General features: G+C 38.6%; 1 protein-coding gene across 2 annotated transcripts; it reads left to right on the top strand.

The window, feature by feature from the left end:
- Positions 1-23,498, top strand: PIP4P2 (phosphatidylinositol-4,5-bisphosphate 4-phosphatase 2). 2 transcript variants are annotated; one of them, XM_079301365.1, is made up of 7 exons: positions 1-249; positions 5,888-6,036; positions 7,421-7,527; positions 9,229-9,352; positions 15,015-15,067; positions 20,669-20,759; positions 21,901-23,498. In XM_079301365.1, the coding sequence occupies exons 1-7, from the start codon at positions 144-146 to the stop codon at positions 22,042-22,044; spliced, it is 774 nt and encodes a 257-aa protein (XP_079157491.1). In that variant the 5' UTR covers positions 1-143; the 3' UTR covers positions 22,045-23,498. The 2 variants fall into 2 exon arrangements, with proteins under 2 accessions (XP_079157491.1, XP_079157492.1); XM_079301366.1 differs by having other exon boundaries at positions 35-249; positions 5,891-6,036.
- The last annotated feature ends 1,424 nt before the right edge of the window (positions 23,499-24,922 follow it).

Raw genomic sequence — 24,922 nt, 5'->3', positions numbered from 1 at the left:
CGCCCCGCCGTCCCTGCTCCCCGCCCCTCTCTCATTCATTCCCAGCCCCTTCCTCTGCGCTCCTTCCCCTTCCCCGGCGCCGCCGGCCCGGCCGCCTCCCCGCCCCGCGCCCGGCAGCGGGCAGGGCCCTCCGCGCCGCAGCCATGGCCGCTGAGGGAGTGGACGAGCGCTCGCCGCTGCTCTCCGCGCCCGGCTCCGGTAATGTCACCCCCACCGCGCCGCCCTATCTGCCGGACAGCAGTCCCCGAGGTAAGGCGCTGTGCCGGCCGGGGGGTGGCCCTGGCTCCGTGGCTGTGGCTGCTCGGGCGCGGCCCCGCGGGGCTCCCCCCGCCGAGAGCCCCCGCCCCGGTGGGGAACAACAGGTAACGCCGCTCCGTGCCCGGCACAGGCCGTGCTCCCCGCCGCGCTCCGGCCTCAGCGGCTCAGGGGGAAGAACGAAAGAAATTAAAATAATTGTTTGCAGGGGCAGAACGAGCCCGAACCGGTCTGCTTATTATAACTCGCTCGCATGCCGCAGCTTGCGTGGTAATTGTGGGACTTGTGTTTCCCCATTAATTAGGAGCAGGATTAGGCGCAGCCCGGCTGGCGGGCTGTGCGGGAGGGGCCGCGCCGAGGCTGCCGAGCGACTCGGTGCAGTGTGGCACTGGGAGCACGGAACCACCGGCATGCCCTTGCAGACACGTTTCAAGGCCATAGCTGGTTTGGGCTTTATTTTTAAAGCGAGTCCGATACTGCGGTTGCAAATCTGTAAACGAGGCATAATTATATGGTATTATCTTTCTTGCACAGACTTAGGAAAAATCATCTTGTTGATCAATACTGACTACTTAATTAGTAGTCAGGAAAAAATACTTAGAAAATGTGAATCAGGATGCTATCAAAGTACATTAGTAGGTTTTTTTTTTCCTTTGGGTTTTTTTTTTTTTTCAGTTAAACGATTTAGAACAGAAATTAAGGTGTGGAGAAAGCTGAAGGAATAAAGACTAAATAAGATTAGAGTAGCTTTACTAGCAGTACCCTCTAAAATGTAAGATTACAGTTCTTATCTCAGTAGGTCCAGTGTGTTGGCCCTTTCTTAATGATTTCTATTAACTGTATAGATTCATGACATGCGTGTAACTGGAATGAGTGAGCGTCTCTCTGTTTTGAATGATATTTAAATTCAGTCCTCTTTTCTTGATGTGAAAATGTATTTCAGTTTGGGCTGTAGCTGGTGTTAGCTGTTTACTTTGATTTGAACTGGACAAAGGAATATTGTCTTAAAAACAGCTAAGGTTGGAGGCTTTGGCTTTTTATATAGGGTTTATTTGCCATCACTTTTTTAGTATAGGCATTATCCCCTAAGTAAAAAAAAATATAAAATCCATATATATACCTTAGTTTCCATTCTAGCATTTGATATTTTTATTCTTAGTGATCCTTATCCTGTAGCCATTACTTTTGCATACTGTTTTTTGTTTTGTTTTTTTTTTTGGGGGGGGGGGGAGGGGGGTTGGGTTTATTTTTTTTTCCTAAGTCTTTATAAATTTAAAAAATAATTGAAATGCTTTAGATTAGTGACTCTTGATTGACCCCAGGGTAAAAGTCATGACCTGGAAATGAGCTGGATCCTAAATGCTCATTTCAGTTGGTAGCTGTGTCCTCCTGTGCCTTCAATGGGCATCTGTTACTTGAGATAACTGCTTGGGCACCTTGGTGGGATGTGCTGCTTGAGATAAGTGGTTCCTCCCCAAAAATGAGGAGGAGCCAACACAGAGCATTCTTGAATGTTGGGTATCTCTTGATTGATCAGTCCATGAGCAAACATACTAGGTAGCACTTCAGCACTGCTCTGCAAAACTCAGAAAGACAGCTGTGGAACAGAATTTTGCAGAGCTATGAGGCCTAGGCCCAGTAGCTCCAGTTCTCTTGCTCTTTTGGCTTTCCTTAGTGAAAGGATCTCTGCAAGCTCAACCACCTTTCTAGCTGACTGGCAGTCTTGATCTCTGTCTCTAGCACAAGGCTAGGCTTAGAGGTGAAAAATCATTCCTGTGGAAAAATTGTGTTTGCTTCCAAAGCAAACTCCTGCAGAGCTTCCTTGATTATCATCACCTGAATAGCGTGTAATGGCCGAGCAAGGAGGAAGAAACCCTTTGTGCCAAAACTACCACCTGAATGTACATTAGAAGGTTTGTCCCTGTAATTATTTACTGTGCCCAATATATTGTCCTGGACTTTCAATTAGACCATGGTTTGAAGGTAACCTTCTCTTGTTGAGTTGCAGCTGAGACCCAGCAGACCCTTCCTTCCCTGTGTAAACTGGCATGGTTGAATCCTGGTAATAGCTCAGTGTTTGCTCTTAATGATGGAAGTAAGCAAGAAAAATCTTTCCAGTGTGGATGCAGGCCACAGTATTTAAGAAACTTTTCACAACATAGACAAAGGGTGACACTATCAGTTCTGTTCCCTGTAGTAGGATGGTTAGTCAGTGCTTTTTTGTTTCTTTTAGGTGTTTTGGGCCTTTTCCAGACTCTAAGTTCTTAACAATGTATCTCTGCCATCAATCATTTAACTTTTTCCCTTATTCACCCCCTCACAGGTGATTATAAATTATTTTTTTTTTTATCAAGTCAAACTAATTTCTGTTTGGCTCAGGGGGTTGCCTGTGGTTCTCTGTGGTTTCTACCCTTCAGCTACCAGGGGAGGAAAATGCACAGGCACCACAAGGAATTTCAATTGGGCTATCTTCCATTGCATCCCTGTTCTACAGGGGTGAGGAGGGAGTCAGATGTACTGCATGGTAGGGCAATTTGCTAATCTCGCTGAATAATTAGTGAGGTAGGTTTTTTTTGGGGGGGGGGGGGGGGGGGGGGGGGTTTTTTTGTGGTGGTGTTGTTTTATTTTTTTAATAAAAATTTATAATATAGCTGTAAATTGGTATGTCAGCAGCAGGAAATTTACCAATTAAATGTGTGTATGTGAAGTTTGCCTACCATCCAGTCATGTCCAGCATGACAGACCTTTATGAACTGGTTCTAGATATTAGTTAGCCTAAAATTCAAGCTGTCAAAAAAAAAAAAAAAAAAAAAAGCGCCATACCAAAGTATGCTAATGTTCTTTGAAACCTTTTTATTAAGGTTTTATTAAGAGCAGCTGACTCTGAGACAATGTCTTTATTTTCCTTTTCACCATCCCCCACCCCCTTACTCTCCCCCAATATACTTTTCTTTACATTTAATTTTGGTGGCTTCTGCTGGTTTGTTTTTTGTAGCTCTTCAAAATGCATGTTTTCTTTGAGCATGAAGGTTGCAGTGCCAAGATACCTCATGCTTTCTGCTCCATAGCAAATCTATTTGCTGCAGCACAGCTCTGAAAAGCAGCCATTATTGGCTTGCTATCTGATATCTGCTGAGCCAGCAGGACAGGAACAGCGAGGCTGCTTACCTGGAAGCCAAGCAGCTCCAGTGTGAGGCTGAAGAAGTGGCTGCCACTGTGTGTAGGGGCTCTCACACCTTGCTTAACCAGCTTTCAAACTTGTGACAGTTACCCCCTGGAAATGGGGTATAAAAAATTATAAATGTCTAGAAGATATGGCTGTTCGTTTTTAAAGTATTCCAGAATCATGGAATGCTGAAATGTTGGTGACTGTGTCTCTCTTGATTTTCTGGTACCCTTAAAGATTTTGCTTGCCTTAGTACAGCCACCCTATTCCCAGCTCACAGAATTGAGCTGTTATGCTTTAAATGGAGAGAACAAAGTCAAGAACTTTTGTAAAACAATTGTTGCTTTTCAGAAAAGCAACCTTAAAGCTGGGAGTGAACTGTAGAGGAGTCTTGACAGACAGTTTGGTGTTTAGTCTTTGGAACATGCCTTTTGTTTTCTGGCTGCCTGTTCCTCTAGCCAGAAAGTGCCAGCTGCTCACTGCAGGAGCAGTTAAGCAGCCTGCTGACTGCCAAAACCCTCTTGCAGCAGCCTTGACTTTGCTGTGATGGTTAAGACATTGCTGTCCCCATCATCTAAATCTCTAACCTGATTTCTGGAGGGCTCTGGTAGGCTCGAGCTTGTTTCTACTTGCCAAAGTGTGTGGGTTGTGGTTTTGTCTTGTGTGTGTTTGTTTTTTAATGTCTTGTAATGTCTCATGTCCTGCATGTGGCAGCCTTACTTAAAACAGGGTATCACAGTACTGCAAAATAGTGATTTTTAATTTTTTTTTTTTTCCCCTGGATGCTGCATTTTTTCAGAATGCATTTCCTCAGAAACAGAAGAAATAGCAATAGTGTTACCTGCTATTTGTTAAGGATATTCTTTTCTGTAACCAGTGTATCAGAGCTGAAGGTGTCAAGTTCACTTCCTCAAGAAATAGAACATTAGTTAGTGTCATGAATTCAGAATATGAATTCAGAATTGTATTGCTGCATATAACTTAATTTTGTTTCTCATCTGAAATAATTCAAGTATATTGGATGTGATTCTCAGACTCTCAAGATATCCATCTTTTTCTTGCTGCCTCTGTGAGTTAAAATCAAGCACAGGTCTGGGTCATCTATAGACCAAGTAGCAAAGAGATAGCAACATGGCTGTTCAGCATGCACTTCAAAGGTGTGTGATGACTTTGGGATCTGAAGGGCAGACAGGGTTTCTTATATCACTTCAGCTTATGACATTCACTTCAAGACAGAGTGAAAGAGTGAATGCTTTCTTACAGGCTTAAACTTAATACTTGGGCTTGTCAGCTTTGATAGCAGCCTGTGATTTCCCTCACCACCCTCCAGCAGATACTGCTCTGCTCAGTGCTGTTGGTAAATGGCTGATCTCTCATTGCTTCTCTGAAGATTTTGTTGGCTGCTTGGATGTAGTCTTTGAAAAAACCTGTTGAAGCCCAAGGCTGCAGGGAATTTCAAACTACTGGTATTTTCAAAAGCTAAAATCTGAACTACTGAGTATACCTGTTTTTATTTGCTTACCTGAAAAACCCTGAACTTCTTGATGAAATAAAATTCGGTGTTATTATATGCCAAAGAATTGTGGTGATAAGCTTAGGAGAGAGGTTGCTGTGTTAAATTATTTTCATTCCATGGATTCTTAAGCCTCAGAGAATCTTCAGTGTTTCCTCCCTGTTGTGCTGGCTCATGACTGGCAGAGCTGGAGTCTGCAGTCTGCTCTTCCCTGGAGAGCTGAGGCCATTAAAGCCTTCCTTGTGTTGGCCTCTCCAAAGTGACTGAAGACCTTCTTGGTGCATTGGTACTTTGGCTCCTGGACAACAAAAATATCTGGAGCTTTCAAAAGCAGAAACTCTGAGGCTTCAGGGTTTTTTTTCTTCGAGACAACGTAAATTTGCTGTTGTATGCAAAAGAGAAGCATTTCATGCCACTTCCTACCCTAAGACCTGTTTTCTTAACAGGACTTTTTCATGTTTTTGCCTGTAGTACCTTCTAATATATGATAAACACTTGTCTGTATTTCAGCCCTAGATATTTGTGGATGTTGTTTATGACTCTTCCTACCTGTGTGTTGTTTTATTTTCTGGAGTCTTTTTCTCCAAAAGCCAGTCTCTACCAATCTGTAGTAGGTTTGGGGTTATTTTTTAGTGTTTTTTCCTCCATGCATTTTCTAAGGACTGCAAAAAGTTGGTTTGAAATAAAGTTACATAGATGAGTTTTGTTGGGTCCAGATTTCTTGGGTGATTTACTGTGTGTTGCTGGTTTGCTTTCCCTACAACTGTGGATGGTATTTGTGCACACAGAAGTTGTGGAGAAGGGGAAAGCAAATTTAGTTTTGCTCTATGTTTATACTAAACACTGAGGTTTTTTTTTTCTTTTTTTGAGCCTATGACTGCTAGAAGTGATACTTGCTGGAAGTGTTTTAGGATCCTCTGTGTTTTCAGCTGAGATTTCCTTGTCTCTTGCAGCAGAGCTTCCCCCTCCATACACTGCCATTGCAAGTCCAGATGCCAGCGGTGTTCCTGTGATAAACTGCCGCGTGTGCCAGTCGCTGATCAATTTGGATGGCAAGCTACACCAACATGTGGTTAAATGCACAGTCTGCAATGAAGCTACGGTAACACGGATTTTTAGTGTTTTTCTTCTTGTGGGGGGCACTGGGAGTAGAGCTGATGTCCTCACCTGGGCAGGGTGGGTCCCTTCCTGCCATCCCCCAAGGAGAAAGGTGAGCCAGCCCAGCTGGCTGCCAGTGTGGCTGGCGTGCAAGCTCGAGGCGTGCTGCCACGAGGATGGTCATAAGCAGTTAGAATAAATCCTCGTGTGGTCGAGCTGGCTGTGCAGGATGTCTGCTTCTGAGGAGGACAAAAAACAAAGATGTCATTTAAGTGATTACTCTTCTGTAAAGAAGGATAAAATTGGTTTTGATGGGATGAAGAGCAGTGTTAAACTGAGTTATTCTAAGAGTTCAAAAAACAGTGGCAAACCTACACCTCTCCCTGGATGAATGCCTTTCTCCTGAAATACTGTTCAGTCACTTGGTTGGCTTGTAACAGATCACAGTAAAATATCTTTGAAATATTTAAGTCATAGGTTCTTTTCCAGTGATCACAGACCTATTTGTTTCTTCTCCTCTGAATTCAAGTTTTCACTACTTGGCCTCCTGCTTTTATTTTTTTCTGCCTGCCAATTTTAGTTTTGGGATGTGATACTGCAGTGTTCCACAGCTATTGCAGACATTTGTATGAAAAACACTGGATTACATTTATTATATGGATTTATTATATATTTGTTATATGAAAAGAACTTTAAATTATGTCCTGAAAACAGGCAGCCTTAACACTGCAGGAAATTTTTTTCCACTTAAAAGAGAAAGTAGAGAACCTGCCATCGATAGTGAGTTTCCTGTCCAATATATAATGTTTCAAGTCAAACAAAGTATTGTGCACCTTTTGATTTGCTGCATGAAAGGGACATTGAAACTTGACTCCCAGGTTGGAGAAAGATAATTTCAATACAGTTTGAAACAAGATTACAGTTCAGTGATGCCTCATACTCTCTTAGTGACCAAGAAACAGACTGTGATCTTTTCACTGTTGAATAAAGCCATTGTCTGGGCAAGAAGGGTTGTTGGATGTTTTGACTGGTTTTGGGTGGTTGTTTTATTTTTTAAAAATATATCACTATTTAAGCTCACATTTAAAAAAAGTAACTGAAACCTTGAATTGTCATTGCTGAAATATGAATTCTTTTTCCATGAGTTTGCATAATTTTTGTCCTAATAGGGAAATTTTCACTTTGTAAGAAAGAAAAATTTCTAATTTTGTGTTGACTCTGAAGTTTCCTCTGTAAGAGGAAGTGTCTCTATTAGCAAGAACTTTGCACTGAAGTTGTTCTGCTTTGTCATCCTGTTATGTGGAAAAAAGTGAATTGCTATGACTTCTAATGTGTATTCTCTGGTGGTTGTGGTTCTTTGTTGTTTTTTTTTTTTTTTTCTGGTTTAGCCAATCAAAAACCCTCCTTCAGGGAAGAAGTATGTTAGATGTCAATGTAACTGTCTCCTTATCTGTAAGGATACATCTCGGAAAATAGGCTGTCCAAGACCAAACTGGTAAGAATAAAATACTCTGTGTCTTGAGATGGTTTTTATTAAAGCAACTGTTGTCTTTGTGTTGAGTTTTTAAAACTAAAAGAGGTTCAAGCCTTGGTCTCTTTACATGGACAATTACAGAACATTACTGAATTGCTGCAGACACAGGTAGTGCTAGTGTCCATTTTGAATACATTTTTTTTAGATGGAAGAGGAAAAAAAAGTTTCTTCTTTTTCTTTTAATCTCAGATGTGTGTGTCCCATTATATAACTACTTTATAAGTCAAAAACAATATAAAGAGCAATAGAAGAAAATCTGCTTCTCATTTCTAGGATTTAACATTCATAATGTCTTGGAGACTTAGTTGTAACCACACAGAATACTCACTTTGCTAAGTTCAGAGTAGGGATTTGGAGTGAAGTGGGAGATTGAGGAGTAGCTTGGCTTCAGTCTCCTCCTCAATTAATGCTGAGTGTTCATTTTCCTCTCAGCTCTCAACTTTGATGTACACACTTGTTATAAGAGAAACAATTGTGATTGCCATAGTGATTGTTCTTACTATTGGGCTTAAGGTGTTAAAGATTTCTCCAAGGTAGGAGGAATTTGATTTTAAGTGGTGCAGCTCTAACAGGAGAGAATGAGAGGAAGGCTGAGTCTGCAGATATGTGAAGGGAAGTTCTACCCCACTGAGTGTCCTAGTCACCAGTCTATTGGCTGTTCTGGTTTTGAAACATAGTTTGAGACTTGTGGGAATTGCTCTTTTATTAAGGCTCTGTTGGGTAGGACTTCAAAACATTCCAAATGTTTTCTCAGAGTGCAAAAATGTTCATGGGATAGTTCAGTTATAATATATCATGTGATTGGTAACTAAACTAAATCAGAAGTTCCTTAATTTTATTAAAATAATCTCAAAAGCATGCATCTAAGCAGTCTAAGATAGTCTATGCATTTGTCTTGCTACAAACTAAGCAAAATTGGTGTAGTGTACTTCAAAGGAGAGAGATGGGAGTATGCCCTAAATGGAGGATTGCAGAATGAAGGCAGGCAGGCCATTCAGAATAGAGTTTTGGTTGTGGATGGAAAAGATTAAATATTGCTTTAATTTTCCCTTTCACTTTTTTCTTTCTAAGAAGTCTCATCCTCATTTTGTGTTGGTTAATTTGGGTACTGTCATTTTGGACTGATAAATTATGCAATTTAACTGGAAACACATTGAACATAATACTTTAAAGTAAATTGATTTAATTTACTCAGCCTAGGGTGGTTTTCCTTTTTAGTTTACTCAATTTGAATAGAATTTTTACTGTGCAAGTATAGATATGCTTCTTATATTGACATGGTTGTCAGTAGTATGGGAAGGAGAACTAGGTTATAGAAGATCCTTACTCTTTCTACAGGTTTCACATGGGTATATACATTTCAATTACTCATCTGGGTATTAAGTTTCCATTCTTCTGTTGAGCATGTCTGTCATATGCTTGCAGGTCTTTGATCCCTATAAGGTTTAGCCTTGTATGGCTGATCTTATAGGGAAAGGGCATGTTTTTTAAACTGAAAACAATTCTGAGAGCAACCAAAACTGGGTCCATCAGCTGTTTAACAAGTAGATGATAATTTAAAAGTGCAAAAATATTTGGTACTGGCTGAGCTAATTGCTTGATTGCATTGTCCTTCTCTTTTGCTAGTTTTAATTACATGTGTATCTAATGTTCTTAACACAGTAGACGCATCATTACTCTTGGTCCAGTAATGCTGATTCCAGAAGAGCAGCCAGCTCAACCTGCCTTGCCAGTTCAACCAGATGGAACTAGAGTGGTGTGTGGGCATTGTGGAAATACATTCCTTGTAAGTAAAGCATCAGATTCTCCTTGCCTCACCATGCTATCTCTGAAGCTGCTTGTTGTAAGCAGTTTTAAGAGTGTATTTCCTCACTCTCTGGCATCATTGAGGAACTAAAACTTCTTCTGTGCTCATTATTATGGATGTATGGTCTACATTTGGTTATCTTTGTATGTGTTTCAGTAGTCTTTCTGTATGTGGATAGATAAAGCCCAAAGTCTGCCTTACTGTTGTGTGATGTGACAGTGCTGGGAGAGGAAGTTGGTCTTCCAGGTGCTGTTTAGGCTTGAGTGGTGGCTGTGTTCTGCAGTGGCCAAGAGAGCAGTTCTGTCATTGCTGTATGAGCCCTGGACAGCTGTTGATTATGGAAATTGCCACTGGAATATCTGTAGGTTGTTGGAAAACTGGAGGTGTTGGTTTATATGTGAGACTATCAGTCGATCTCATTTTTGAAGTGGAAGGATGCACAAATGCTCTTCTGCTGTTGAACTCTCTGTAACTTTCTAAATGGACAAGGTGCTGCCACACCTGAATTTTGATTTCAGTACACAAGTAAGCTAGCTTTGGCTTCATCATCCAGCAGTGGTTGAATCTCTTCTAGGTTCTTCACTTGTAGGAAATTACTAGATAAGGGATACAGTAAAAGAAAAGTCATGAGAGAGGTTACATATTCCTGAAGCAAAGGATTGTAAGATACACAAAGATCAGAGAATACTCAAGAGCATGTTGTGCAAGGAAAAAGGAAGCTTAAGGTATGCCACTCCATGTTGGCTTGTGCCATCAGAGAGAGAAAGGTTGCCTTGTGATAGGCTCTGTAATGGAATAGGCTTGTAGTTCAGGTCTTCACTTCAGGTTTATGCATCAGTGAGGTGCCTCTGTGGCTTAACCCCAACATGCCTTACCACACAGCTGCTTGCTCCCTGCAAACACCACCCATTCCACCTGCCCTGGTGGGAGGAGAACTGGGAAACAGGTAAAATTTGTGGGTTGAGATAAAAACAATTTAATGATTGAAACAGAAAACTGCTAATGATACTACTGCTACTACTACTACTAATAGTAATGAAAAGAGAGAAGAATAAAACCCAAGAGAAATAAGTGGTGCTCAATACAATTTCTCACCACCTGCTGACCCAGCCAATGCCCCAGCAGTGATCAGCATCTTCAACCAACTCCCCCCAGTTTGTGTACCAAACATGATGTTCTGTGGTATGGAATATCCCTTTGGCCAGCTCAGCTCAGCTGTCTTGGCAGTGCTCTCTCTCAGCTTCTTGTGCACCTCTTTGCTGGCAGAGCATGGGAAACTGAAAAGTCCTTGACTTAGGTAAACACTACTTAGCAGCAGCTAAAACCTTAGCTTGTTACCAACATTGTCACTGAATCCAAAAGAGAGCAGTGTACCAGCTATTAAGAACAAAATTAATACTCCCAGCTGAATCCAGGACAGGTATGCTGTAATGTCTTAACTATTATAGTAGGTGAGTGCAGGGAGCAGGAGATGGCCCTTACACTTCTTTCTTTTTTCTTCTTTTTTTTCCTGAAGAGAAATTGGAATATGATGAGGAATTTACAAGTAACGTACTAACTGGAAATTATTTAGAGATCCTCAAGCAATACTCTGTCTACTAATTCTGCCTATATATTAAAAAATACAAAATTTCTTATAACACTTGCTGAAAAACAATAGTCTGAAACTGAAGATAGCTGAAGTGGGTTTTCTGTTTGCCTTTTCACCCTGTCTTTAGGTACTTTGATTCCCTATTTACTTTACAAAAGTACAGTCCAGATTAACTTTCTAGTTTACACTATGAACTGCTTCAGGGGAACATGAGAGGAAAAAAAATCAAACCCATAAAGTCTGGGTTTGCCCATGACTACTAGATTATGCCTTAAAAGGTTTTCTAGTCTGGGATTTGTGCATGTGACTTCATATCTTCTGGTTGCTTCAGGGAACGGCAATATTTTGAACTTCATAGTCCTGTCTGCTAGGATAAGACTAATTTGTCTCTTCATGATATGTTGAAAAGAAACTCTCTGAACCATTAGAAATTGGAAGCTTGCTATTTTTTAATGCTGAGTTATCGAGAAACAAACCCTTTTTCCCCCTCATGTTACACAGCTTTCCTGTCAGTCTTTTGCTTCTGCTATTTTTTTTTTTTTTTTTGTAATTAAGTCTGAGATTCCAAAACCAACATTTTTAGTTAAGAAAAATCAGAAAAATGCTTGGATTTGAGAATGAGGAGAGAAGCAACAAAAAAGTATTTTAGCCAGCCTAGAAGCTCAGTTTCTTGTGAAGAAAATATGTAGTGCTAGATGCATCTCTCAGCAACTCAGCAGGCTATTCCTTTTACTTTACCTGGCAGTTAAAAAATAAATAGACAAAGATAGAATCCCTGGCATGGAAAAGTCAAATTGTCATGTTCTGTGTTCTTTTAAGATTATCAGCTTGTTCACCACCTTTCCAAGATTTTTTTCCATTTGAAAACATGACTGTGGGACTTATATTGTGCTTGCCTCTGCTCATGGTGGCGTTTTTTTCACTAATTATGAAAAGCACACCCTTTGCAATGGAGTGCCTTAAAGCTTCTCTGTCTTAGCTGGAAGAATGGCTTAGTACTGAAGGGAGATTGTAGCCAAACTATCAATGCTTCACATCTTGTTAATCAGGTTTTTTTTTTTCCCCTTGGTAACCTGATAGAAGTTCTTCCTGTGTTAAGGTTTCTACTGTTTCTGGCAGGTTTGGACTTGACAAGTGGAAAAATGGTTAGAATAGAAAAGGGGGGCAGGATGAGGTTTTAACTATGTTGCTAAATATCAGTTTGATCTGGTTTGGGCTGTTTTGAGAGCTTTTGGACTTGGGCTGTGAAATGTCTGTTTCTGCCAGCAGTAAGTCATTCCCTGCTACTCCTCTCTGAGGCACCTCTACCTGCAATGTGTGTGGCTGTCAGAGGCTGAGATGTCTTTGGAAATAGGGGACAAAGGAGGGCTGTAACTGTGTCCTCCCCCTCTCTGACATCTTCCTGCTACTGTCCTGCTTTTGAAAGAACCTCAGGGACAAGAAGCCAGGAGCAAGCTATGGAAGCCACAGGCTGTAGGCTAAGCACTGTACTTTGTCAGCTGTGCTTTGTCAATCTTGTTTTTTTTAAACTAATCAAATATGAAAACTACTTCTTCTGAAATAATTGAATAAAAAAACCCATTAAAGTTTTCTGAAAACTTAGATATGTTTTAGTTTGTGAAAGTATTTTGCTTTCTCAAAGGACTAGAGGGGAATGGAGGGGAAGCTTCTTTTGCAGAAGCAACTGTATGTAGAACTGTGTATGTATTTATGTGCATATGTCTTTTTTTTTTGTTTTGTTTTAGGATATTTTTTTTCACTGTCTTGTATTGAAAGCACTGAGAACTATTTTAGGCTTATAAGAAAATGTTTGACTATTCTTCTAGCAATTCCTTTGATGGATGTCTGGTTTTGTCCATAGTTGAAATATTGATGGGCTCTGGTTTCCTCATCTCTTCATCTGTTTCAGTACATCTAGCCTGGGATTTGGGCTGTATATTGTATTGCTCCAATTAAAAAAATCATTGTATTCTCAGCAGAGAGCTAAATTTCATGTAACTGTAACTTCTTAACAACATGAATCAATATTAGGTACTTTAAAGCACTCTGGAGTGTTGGTAAAAAATGCCAGCTTAAGCATGATTTAGAATGTACACAAACATAACCTTTCCTCACTGTGCCAACATGATTGGAGTTCTTGTACTTTGAAAGTCTTATCACAATTTTGCTCTTTTTCTATAAATACTTCTGGTCCATGTAAAAGGCATCATAGCAATTACTCCTTCTGTTATTTCAAGGTAACTCAATGAAAACAGATTATTGCTCACTCCTTTTTTCCATCAATCTTTGCAGCCCAAATGCATTGGAGTTTGTAGCTATTAATAATTTAAACAAATAATTAGAAGTCTTAAAATTCTGGAAAGTTTATTAATGCGTAACTAAGGAAATGGGTTGCCTACACTGTGATATAGAATTGAAACTGGTGTAGATAAATGAAGTTGAATTACTATTAGGTAAAATATAAATCCTGGAATTAGACTTCCTTTTATTTCTGGAATTTAAGTTTAAAAAGCTGCAATGACTGCTGTGATGAGGCCTCTCTCCATCCCCAATACTGACAGTTGCATCTTATCCCACTTTCACTGTGTAGAATTAAGGGAAATTGAGTGGGTTTTTAAAAGGGATGCAGAAAAATACTGAACTTGCTCTTCTGCCAGGAATGTGGAAGTAGAATTAATGCTCTTAAAAAGCTTTGCTTGGGTGGGGAGTATTACAGAAGTTTTATTGAGGAATAAAATAGAACTCTGCTAAATCAGTTTGTTCACGTTTCGTAAACAAAAAATACCAGTTATATAGTTGTTCTGTAAATGTGTAAATGGATACTTCAGAACAAGAAAATAAAAGATGGTTTTCTTTTTAGTGGAGATTTATCTCCAAGTAAATAAAACTGAGGGAGATGTTCAGGAGGTAGGAAAGTGTTCAATAAACACTACAGTTCCAAACCTTGCTCGCAGCAAAATCACAAGGCATGAGAAAACATATCTTTCTTTGCTCATAAAATCATAAATTTCTTCTCAGCATTTAAATGGTGCTTGGTGTAGATTGGTGCTGATTTCCCTGTGAGGGTGGGCTCTGATTTTCATTTGTGGTTGTAGCAGTTATAACACCTCAGTAGGATAGCTTCAGATTTCTCATGGGGATAAGCCAGGGCCTAATGGAGGCACTGGGGATCTGCCCTGTGCCTTCTTCCCCTGCTTTTAATTTGCAGTGTGACTTTTGTATCACCAAACAATCTTCCAACCCACCTCCTCCACTTGAGAAAGGCAACAGAAGAGAGCTACAGTTACAAAATAACTCCTTACAGGGGGAAGAAAAAGAGCTTAATTCTCTGATCAAGGCAAACTTGTTTAAAATGTTTGTTTAATACTATCACAGAATGAAATTTAACAGCACCTGCTGTTTTTGAGTATATCACTCTGTATCCCCTGGTTGAGTTAATTCTAGGCATTGCTTTCACTAAGACTGTTTCCCACACAGGTTTTAGTCTGAGCATGGAAGGTGGTGACCCTACCATGTACAATTTTACATATCTTTTTAACAGTCATGTAAGGTAGCCAATAGTATTCTCTATTTCACAGATGTAAAACTTGATATCTAATTTTTAAAATATTCTTTAACACAGCTTTCTGTGTACCCATAACTTAGTTTTCATAAATGATGCAAGGGTTGGGAAAAAGATTGCAAAATACTTCTGTCTGTAATAGTGCCAAAGAAAATACACTTATTTTGATTCAGGGTATATTAATAGTCTTTAAGTAAGAGAAGAAAACCCATTAATATTATAATGTTGCTCATACTACGCCTGTGGATACAACCACATTACGTCAAGCAAGTTTTGTAATACTAAGGCAAGTCATGGGAAATGTTCACATGGAAATCCCAATCCAATGTTGCCACTGACAAAAGGGCACCCCATTTATAGAAGAAAACAAGAAACAAGTCAAAGAAAGTCTGAGAAGCAAAATGTTATCCATGTGACATTTAAAATTAAGTGCAATAACAATTTTCTCAGGTCTGGTTTTCAACCTTTTTCTTTTTTTCTTTTTACAGTGGATGGAACTGAGGTTTAACACACTAGCAAAATGCCCACACTGCAAAAAAATGTAAGTTCTCTGAAAGCAAGGTTATGTAAATTACTGTAAGTAGCCAGTGTTTCTTCAGTAAGTCTTTGGAGTAAAATGTGTCAGCTGTGCTGATTATTTTGCTGTGCTTATCTGAACTTCAAGGCTAAAGCAGATAGTGTGCACGTGAATTCTCCATTCTTTATGCAGTAATCAGTTGCTTTGACAAATCCACCTGCATTTATGAAAATGCTCTGATTGAATTGATAGAGGCAAAAACAAGCTGCTAACAATAGACAGGAAAGGGTTGCTGGAATTAACATTTTATGTCCTTGAAATTTTACCTCTTCATGCAGTAGTAATCAGATGTCATCTTGAGAGGTAGAACTTGAATGACTTTATTTTATAGGGTGGAAAGGAAATAATCTTGTCTTCATTTGAAAGGGTTTAGTGACAGTATAAACTCAACAGCTAAATTGTGTTAAGCATCTTAATGCACTAGCTTGTTTAATGTTTATGAATTACTGTGGAATAACTTATCTGTTCATTTGTTGCTACTTCGAGAAGAACAAGAAAAATTATAATACAAGACCTGTAAGCATTTTGGTTTGGTTTTTTTGTTTTGAGCCTCTCTTTTTGAGTATTTGTTTGGCTCAGGAATTCTTAATTTGAATTGTTGCACTACTAACATACTTTAAATTTGTAAGGGATCTTGGCCACAGGATGTGAAATAAGACATAAATATTACTTCAAAGACCTTCATGTCCTGCTGATTTATTTAAATACTTGTCTTCCTTTGACAGGCAAGTGTGACTTCCAGTTAAAGGAACAAATGTGTTTTCCACTGGGAATGAAGAACCTCAGCTGTGTTGTATGTTGCAGGAAAAGTAGCAGGTCCCTTAGGAAGGAGAAAGCTTAGGATAAATGTACTGTAGGTGTGGGCATGGCCTGGCCTTCAACACTGGTTGAAGTCTTTTTGTCTGAGTATTTGGTAGAGAAGTCAGTCTGGTGCTGTGTTTAAGCTCAGGGGTGTAACCAACCCGGTGAGGAGTTGTGGATATGTTATAATTTGCTTAGGTTAAGTAAACTCAGTCTTGATGAGATGCTGCTTTGCAGGAATGTTTGTTTGACACATTGTCTCTTCAGTCCTTGAGGAGGGGTTGGAGTTCTGCTGTTTGGTTTGTTTTAAAACTAATAGCAATTATGTTTTGTATTTTATGTCACCCTTGTTAGCTGACCTTGTCTTTTTTCTTGACTCTCCTTAGGTCAGTGTTATATGTTGTTTAACCTTAAAGACCAAAACAAACAGTAAAAACAATCAAACAAAAAAACCCAACCCTAGCAGCAAGCCCATAACAGCAGCAAAATAAACCACACTCCAAGCAACAGTCAAAAGTCACAGCATGTGATCTTGTGGTCTGTCTTCTGTTGATTAATGTTGCTTCTGTTTTAAATTCCAGCCGAACTCAAAGGTTTTCATAGTGTATTCCTCCATAAAGTGCAAAGCATGCTCTCTGTGTGTAGGGAAGCAGGAGCCTCTCTGCAGTGCAATTTGTGATAATTGCAGCTTACATGGCAACTGTATTGCAGAATGCAAAACAAATTTTAACAAGTGGGCACGTCTGTCCTTGGGCTGAGGATGCAAACTGTGGGATATTGTAATTTAGCTTTGAAGGAGTTGCTTGGTGCTTTCCTGCGTTTGCGATGCGATGATTGGGAGTTCTGCACTTCCAGCAGCATAAACATTTCTGATGCATGGATTTAGGGCACAGCATAGGTGAGACAGAGCTTTGAGTCATGATGATGGAATAAATAAGTGCAGTGACCTGCTTTCTATCAGGTCTTTGTCAGAGATCATCGTAGCCAAGTCGTTAGAAGGGAATATAGGGTTTTGTCTTATTAATGCAGAACTTCTTTCGTTAGTATCTGAGTAGTCAGATGTAGAACTGTTCACTCCTTATGCTGATTAAGTTGGTGATTGCCACTGAAACAAGGATAGTGTAGTCTAAGGTAAAAGGCCCTTGAATCACTCCAACAGTAAGTTTTTCAAGTACATGTCAGCTGACACTTTTGGATTCGTAATTTTGTGTCAAATGTTTTTAAAAGTGCAGTAGATCTCTGCAAATTGTTTATGGCCTTTATTTGGTTGATGGATACTAGATCTTTGTATTAGGAATGTCTTCTAAAACTGCAGGGGAGATCAGAAGTTATTACATGAAAAAGTTAAGCCATCATGCCTCATAGTACCTAAACAAAGGAGCCTCTCATATCTGAATGTAGGAGGAAATAGGATCTTCTTGTCTGTTTTTAATCCCATCTATGTGCTACCATTGTGATACAACTTTGTTTTGTAACACACTTGTTTTCTCTTGCAAAATAACTTGGGAAGTGTAGGAAATTAATTGTGATGTAGAAAATAAAATCTTACTTGGTAAATGACTAAATCTCCTTGGAAGTGATGGTAAACATGTCATGTCAGGAGAGCTAAGGTGTTTGCAGAACCCTTGCTGATCCATAGTGGCTCTGCCTGACACAGGCCCTTACTTGCATTGGGAAAATAAATGTAGCTAGTGAGGAAATTTTATGATACAGTTTTATTTTATAGTGACACCTGGGAATGGGGGGGGGGGGGGGAAAACTGTTTCTTTTTGCTGATATAGTGTTCTTCTGTATTTTTATATACCAGATGTTTATCAACTTGTTTTCCAAGACTGAGAGATTCAGGGAAAGCTTCCAGTATTTTTCTTGTTTAATCATGAAGCAGGAACTGTTTTTTTGTTTGCTAAGATGCATATTGAATCATCTAGAAAATTCAGTTCATTAGTTCAGTTACTAGAAAGAGTACCTGAATGGTGCAGGTTATTTCAGAATGTCAAATCTATTTTTTTTTTGCCTCATAAGGGACTTCCAGGAAGAGAGGGATGTTGGAACCTCATCACTACTGTAGAGGCTAATATCACCAGTGCTATTCATCTTCAAAATATTGGCAGCTTAATTTTCCTCATAAAAGCATGTTTGAAATCCTGGTCATAATTCCTATTATTTGGAGCAGGAGAGACCCAGCATTCCTTCCTGTGCTACTTCTTTTATAGCCTTTGTCCCACGTGGCAGTTTTCTCCTCTTCTAATTGCTCCCTGATGCAATATTGGATCTGACATCTTTTATATCTGCTGCTGCTGCCCAGAGTTCTGGCAGGTGCCTTTCCTTCCTCAGCAGATGCTCAGAAAGAAGGAACTGCTGCTTTCTAGATAGCTCTGTAGAGTTCCCTCATGTTCTCACAATGGAACTAATTGGTTGCTTCTGTGATATGAAAAAGTTCTTTTGATCCCATTTTTAATATTGCCAGATGTGCTTATCAGAGTTGTCACAGTTGCAAGGTTTTTGGGATAGAGTTTCAACTTTCTTTATTCTAAGTTAGTTTGGGGGTTTTATGTGTAATTTGAGGTGGGTAGAGGAAGCCTCACTATCTAGAGGGGCCCAGTGGCTAACATCACTGTTGGAAGGTGAAAAATTAATAATGATTTATTTGGACTCCTAGGTCTGTCACGTGACTGTATAAACTCTAATCATTGCTTTCTGTGGAAAGAGAAAAGCAGATAAATTGAGACGTTCTTCAAATTTCCATTTTTTGGTATTTGTGTTGATGGTTTCTCCCCGAGCCTTTTTTTACTGGATAGAATGAATTTTGTCTCTGTGTGAAATGCACCACACAGTAAATTTCATGTATATTGTAGGTATATTGAACATGGCATTTTTACCAGCTTATGGTATCCAGCTCTGTAGTAGAATTAAGTACATAACCACAAAATCCTGCAAAGGAGGGAACCTAAGGTCAGTTTGACAAACTCAGTCTCTTCCATTTTTCCCTTTTATAAAACTACTTTTAGGTTTTATTATTTTTAACTCATGTAACTTGGAATTTAATAACATATCCCTTTTCTAGAGAATTTCTGCAGAATGGCTTTTGAGAGAGTATGTGGAGGTGTGTGTGAGAGCAAGATATATTATTTGCCCAACTGGGAATTCTCTTGCCCTAATCCTATCCCAGACACCCTCCAGTGTCCCATTTTGCTATATATGGTGAGGTTTTGCTCAGGAAGTCATTTTCCCATGGAAGCTAATGAGCAGCTGTGTTTGGGAACTTTTCCAGCTCCTATGAAAATGGTTTGTGAGTAGTCACTTTATTCAACTCTTGCCTTGAGAGATGAAGCTCAGTGTGTTAGCTTGAGGACTGTGTGGTGGTTGTTTTTTGTTTTTGGATTTTTTTTCTTGGAGCATATTAGAAATTCTTTTTAAAGAAATAACGTTGAAGTAAAGCTGCTTAAAGCAATCTATTTGAAGGCTTTCTAAGACAAATGCTTAAAAAATTTTAGTCACATGCTAAGCATATGAGGCCTTGCTATGTGGTTAATTAACTGGAGCCAGAAATTTGGTCAGTCATATGACGTGTGTACTACTTCAGTTGTTTAGCAGTGCTTTTTTTTCTGTTAGGCATTTATCTTGGATAAGTTGAAGTATCATGAGATGAGTAAAAGCATTACACTATTTCCAAAGGTGTGTTGATCTCCCAGAACAGGATGAAGTACTAAAGTAATGATAGTATGCATCAGGATGCTTCAAAAAACCTCTAAGATAATATTTTATAAAAGCACTTCTGCCCTGCTTTTAACTGTGCTTCAGTAGACTTAAATCATGCTCCCATTTTCCTCATTAGCAAGCTGTATGTGATTGCAAATATGTGACTCAAGATGTATTTACTAAACTATGCTGAGCTTCTAGAATAATTTTTCTAACCTGTAGTAAATAATATAATGTTTTATTTGCATTTTGTATTCAGTTTGAGTGAAGCACTGTAATAGCTTGATGCAGCAGGTAGAGACAGAGCTGTCTGTCCTGGAGTTCATAGTCTAGATGATGAGTGACAGAATTTCCGGGGGATTTTTTTACCTTGGTTGTAAGAAGTGATTTGTGCAGCTCATATAAATTGTGGTAGAACTCTGTATAAATTTCAGTATTTGGAGATGTTGGGCATGCAAAAAATTACATGTCTGTAATTGAAATGATATGTATTTATCTTCAGTTTAATCACTGAACATTGAGTATTGAGTATCCAAGAAATGAATAGTGAAGGTTGTTATTAATGGCACATAGGGGTGGCAAAAGTTATTTTCAGTTACTTAGATGCAGTGAAGTATTGAAGTCATGCTGATGTACTAAAAGCCTGAAGTGGGTCTTGCAACCAGCATGAAAGCTGAAAAGCAAACTTGAGTTTTGCCATCCAAAGGCTATTCAAGACAATTACTGGGCTGCACTGTGGGTACAGAAGGTAGAGATACTGTAACTGTGGGTGTGGCACCACTTCCTTCCTAGATTTTTAGGTACTAGATATTCACCAATAGTTCTCCTTTAAAATAAAAATGAGGACTCTGTCCTGTACTTTACAGTATAACTGTAGACTTTGCTTCCAACTCTATAAACTTAAGATGGTGTATGTGTATTGCCATTCTCTTTCCATATCCCCCATTGAGACTGAGCAGTTACTGTTGATGGTAGGGGTGGTTTTTGTGGTGGTTGTCATTTGGGTGGTTGGGTTTGAGATTTTGTGTTTACCTTTAATTTACAATACCATTTATTTTGTAACAGTTCTTCTGTTGGAAGTGCGCTGCCACGGAGGCGCTGCTGTGCATATATCACAATTGGAATGATATGCATCTTCATTGGTGTTGGATTAACTGTGAGTGATATCCCACAATAAATTTGCAACTGTGTGCAGGGGTGTTTGTGCTCAAAGGAGTTCTCTTAGTTGACCAGCTCTTCCCAGCATTTGAGTAAAACTTCCTAAATTGGTGTGGTTTTTTTCATCTCTGTTAAAACTGTGGACTTAATCATCTGAGTAAATTAATTTTTCTGAAATGAAAATTATTTTTAAAGGTATTCTGGCACTTTGATAATCTTTTTTCTGATGTGAAATTTGGCTCTTCATCTCTAAAAACTTTTATGAAAAATGGTTCACTTCACTGTAGAAATACTGGAACATCTTGCTCTTGCCAGAGCTCTCAAAACTTCCAGGTTTCCAGAAATACATGTTGCTGCATAGCCAGAAATATAAGTTCCACTGCAATGGAGGTGAATAGGATTCCAAGCACTAAAATATGTCCATGTCTTTGTAATTTGAACAAGTTGTGAATTTCATAACCAGTTCATAAACTATTTGCAAAAGAAAAGGCTCACTCTCTTGTTACTCTGTTACTTGGAAAACTATCTGGCTTACCAGTACCTCATATGGGATACTAAAACCAACTTTCTCCCTGGGAATTCCAGAAAAGTTAATGTGAAGAAATATCCTCAGTGAATTCATATGAATTCATATACATATTCTCATTATGCCTCTAACTTGCATTTTAACTTGAATCATTATTTATGTGTGGTCTTAAATGATTTATGAAGGATTTTCCAGGTTGCTTAATAGAAACAAAGCCAGAAATAAAAACAGTGAGATACAAATTCCCTTTCCTTTTGTTAATTACCTTACTGAGTTGGAAAATTATGTGAAAATATTTTTCCATGAGATTTGTCCAGAGGCTTGTGTAGCTTCCATCCCTGGAGTTATTTGGGACTTAGCTGGGTTAAAACCATGAACATTTGGTCTGATCTTGGGGTTGACCCTACTTGATTGGGGAGTTGACACTAGAGGTCTCCTGATCTGCCTTTCAAGCTCAATTATCCTATGGTTATGTAAAATTAAGTGAATAAAATACCCAATTTGCCCTTACCAGAGTTGAAAAGGTGCTGAAATGCTTCTCCTTAATATAACTTGCTCTTCCCTGAAGAACAGATAGTGCTGTATGTTTGACACTGGCTTTTTCTCTTTTTAGGTTGGTACACAAGATTTCGCCAGGCGATTTCACGCAACATATGTTTCCTGGGCTGTTGCTTATCTCTTAGGTTTAATCTGCCTCATTCGAGCCTGCTACTGGGGAGCCATTAAAGTCAGCTATCCAGAGCACAGTTTTGCATAGAGAAGTTGTTAGGTTCTAGATAAACATCTAGTAGTTCTGGATATTACATCCTGGACGCTTTTAAAACCTTTCCGGTAAGGATTCCATTCTGTTCAAAGTAGTTTAAAGACTGGGGGTCTCTAAGAACAAATGTTCATTGCACTACATAATATGCAAATAGTTTGTTTTGCTGCTAGATTCCCTAGCTCTGAATACTAAAGCTGTGTTTACATGTTCATAACTCCGTCTTTATAGGTGTTGAATTTTATTTCGACAGTATTAAGTTTTACATTTCCTTTGTTATGTTAAAATCTGTCTGCCATTTTTCTAGATGTTCAGTAAGAATTCAAAAGCAAGAGTGTTTATAAGTGTTTCTACAGTAGCTTCACATTTGTACTTAACATTTTAACTAAAATTATATTCAAGTGGCTTGCTTTAAAACCTAAGCAATAAGCATTTTGCTTGAACTGCTTTACTGCATCTTTTGCCTAAGATCATAGTGACCTTATTCAGGAAATGAAAGTTGTGAGTGTTTAAAAGACTGACACTGTTGCTAGAGAGACATTTGTAAACACTGTATGCTTGGAGACTTTTCAGGTAGAGAGATGCTAATTTGGCAGTTCGATTAAATTTCCATTTATCCAGGATTGGATTTCAGTTATGATAAATGCTTTCTCCTCAAGGATCCTGGCACTGAGGTTTTGGTTTGTTTTGGTTGGGTTTTTTTGTTTTGTTTTGTTTTTTTAACTGGCAAATCTTAAAAGCCATGCTCGGATTGTGGAACTTAACTCTAGCTACTTGTACAAGTTCCTTTACAGGGTCTAAGGGAAGCATTTCATACGACTTGGTTTGTAATACTTCAGTGTCATGTAGATGACAATAAGACGGTGATGGGTTGCCTCTTACTTTCCTCTGATCACATCAGATTTTCCCTGCTTGGGAGAGTTATGACACTGGTCACTGCAAAGGGAGACACTGTAAATTCTCATTAACTGCTGTAATAAGAAAATGAGTAAACTATTACTTGGACCATTCCATCAAAGTACATCTAGTCAATTTAGCACTGACTTGCCAAGAGAATACGGAAACAGAAAGTTTTTTCTAATGATGTATTCACAAAGGATTGAGGGACCAGTTCTTGCACTGCCCATCTTTATAATTTTAAAAAAGTTTTTGCTAAATTCAGAAGGAATGTCCTGAGTGATTTAGACAACTGTAGTAATTTAGATAAAGGGGTCAGATGGGTAAATTAATATGGATGTTTCAGGGATACATGTAATTTAAATTATCTATGTTCCTGCTAAGTCAAAATGATATTCGGATAAGGATTTTGGAGCACAATAAATGTAAATGATCAAACTGTAAATGATCTGTCTTTGTATGACGCTAAATGTATAAAAGCAGTAGCTCAGGATTACAATGTACCTTTTACAAATAAACTAATAAAGAAATAAAGATTATTATTCAAACTTAAATGTATTTTGTTATTTATATGTATATAAAAATGCATAAGTGGACGAATTCCCTAGTATGATACAGAAACCAAAAAGGTATTTCACACCAAAGGTGAGCTCTGTGTGTTTGCCAAATGGCAAACTCAGGAATATGAGAGAGCAATAATAAAATCCAATTATTGATGTTTTAGGAAGAATGGAGACATAAGTAAGGGATGAAACCACTGTTGGGATTATTTTCTTGAGTCAATGGCTTATTGATGGACTAATATCAATATAATATTCTAATTTTTTTTTCCTAGTGCTTTTTACAGCCCTTCACTGTTGAGATTTGCTGTACTCACTTGCCTTTCAACCAATGAATACTCTTTCCTGGTATTTTGTCTTTCAAAATACTGCCTGCATTCCAAATAAAATAGGCTGGGGCTGTACAGAAAATCATCCACTGCTTTTGTAACTTCAGTGAGTGTGGCAGTGTGAGTGGGAGGGAGCTGTTATTTTATTTGTTTTTAAAGTAATGTTATTTTAATGTTATTTTCTCCTGCACTTTATTTCCTATCTTGTGTTTCTTCTTTTTCTTCTCAACCTTTTTCAGCAGAAGGGATGATACATGGACAAAGTAACTTACTTTTGTCTGGATCAGGGTACTAGCACAATGTTTGCCAATGCCTCCTTTTGCAAACTAAAACATGGTAGTTATTTCTATAAAATGTCATTACATAACCACTGTTGGGTACATATTGTGATATTTTCACCAACTAAGAAACTTAATGGTAGAATCTGATGGGACTTTGGGGGACTCAAGTGGATGTGGCCATTTGTGAAACAGATTTGTTTGCAGATAGTTGTGATGTTCTGTGCTGAACTACATATCAGTCAAATATACTTCTCTGAACTTAAATTTTTTTAAAAAATTAAAATCCTGTCCTGTGCATACAGACCACTAGAACAACTTTCAGGTTTTATAATCACTCATTGTTTTTCCTGAGTATTTTCCTCAGTTTATTATTACTGTATTAGATGTAGGAAGGAATTACTCAAATTCATGATTAAGGACTTTGGCTTTGAGATTTTAGTTCTTCCCTTCCCTGCTCTCCTTCCATTCCTTTCCACCAGAGCTTTTAAACAGTGTGACTTTGACTAGAAAACACTTCAGACCTTAAACCTTGTTTAATTTTTTAATTATAAACCTACTGATTAATAAAATTGTACTGATTTTATTTGTACTCACCATACATGTTGGTATGTTGTCTTATGAGGCCAAGAGAGTAGTGTTTCTGAAAATTAGGTTATCAGATGATCTTTGTCACAAGCAGCATGTTGAAAAAAGCTAACTTCCAAATCAGCCTGATAAGAAATTCAGCATGAAGTGCTTGAAGAAGATGCTGGTGCAGCTGTGGAGTCATTAGTGGTTATTGCTAAGAAATGGATGTTGTCTTTCAGTG

This window comes from Erithacus rubecula, assembly GCF_903797595.1.
Source record: "Erithacus rubecula genome assembly, chromosome: 3".
Classification (NCBI taxonomy): Eukaryota; Metazoa; Chordata; class Aves; order Passeriformes; family Muscicapidae; genus Erithacus; species Erithacus rubecula.
The sequence above is the reverse complement of the archived record's forward strand: the minus strand, read 5'-3'. Positions and strand labels throughout refer to the sequence as shown.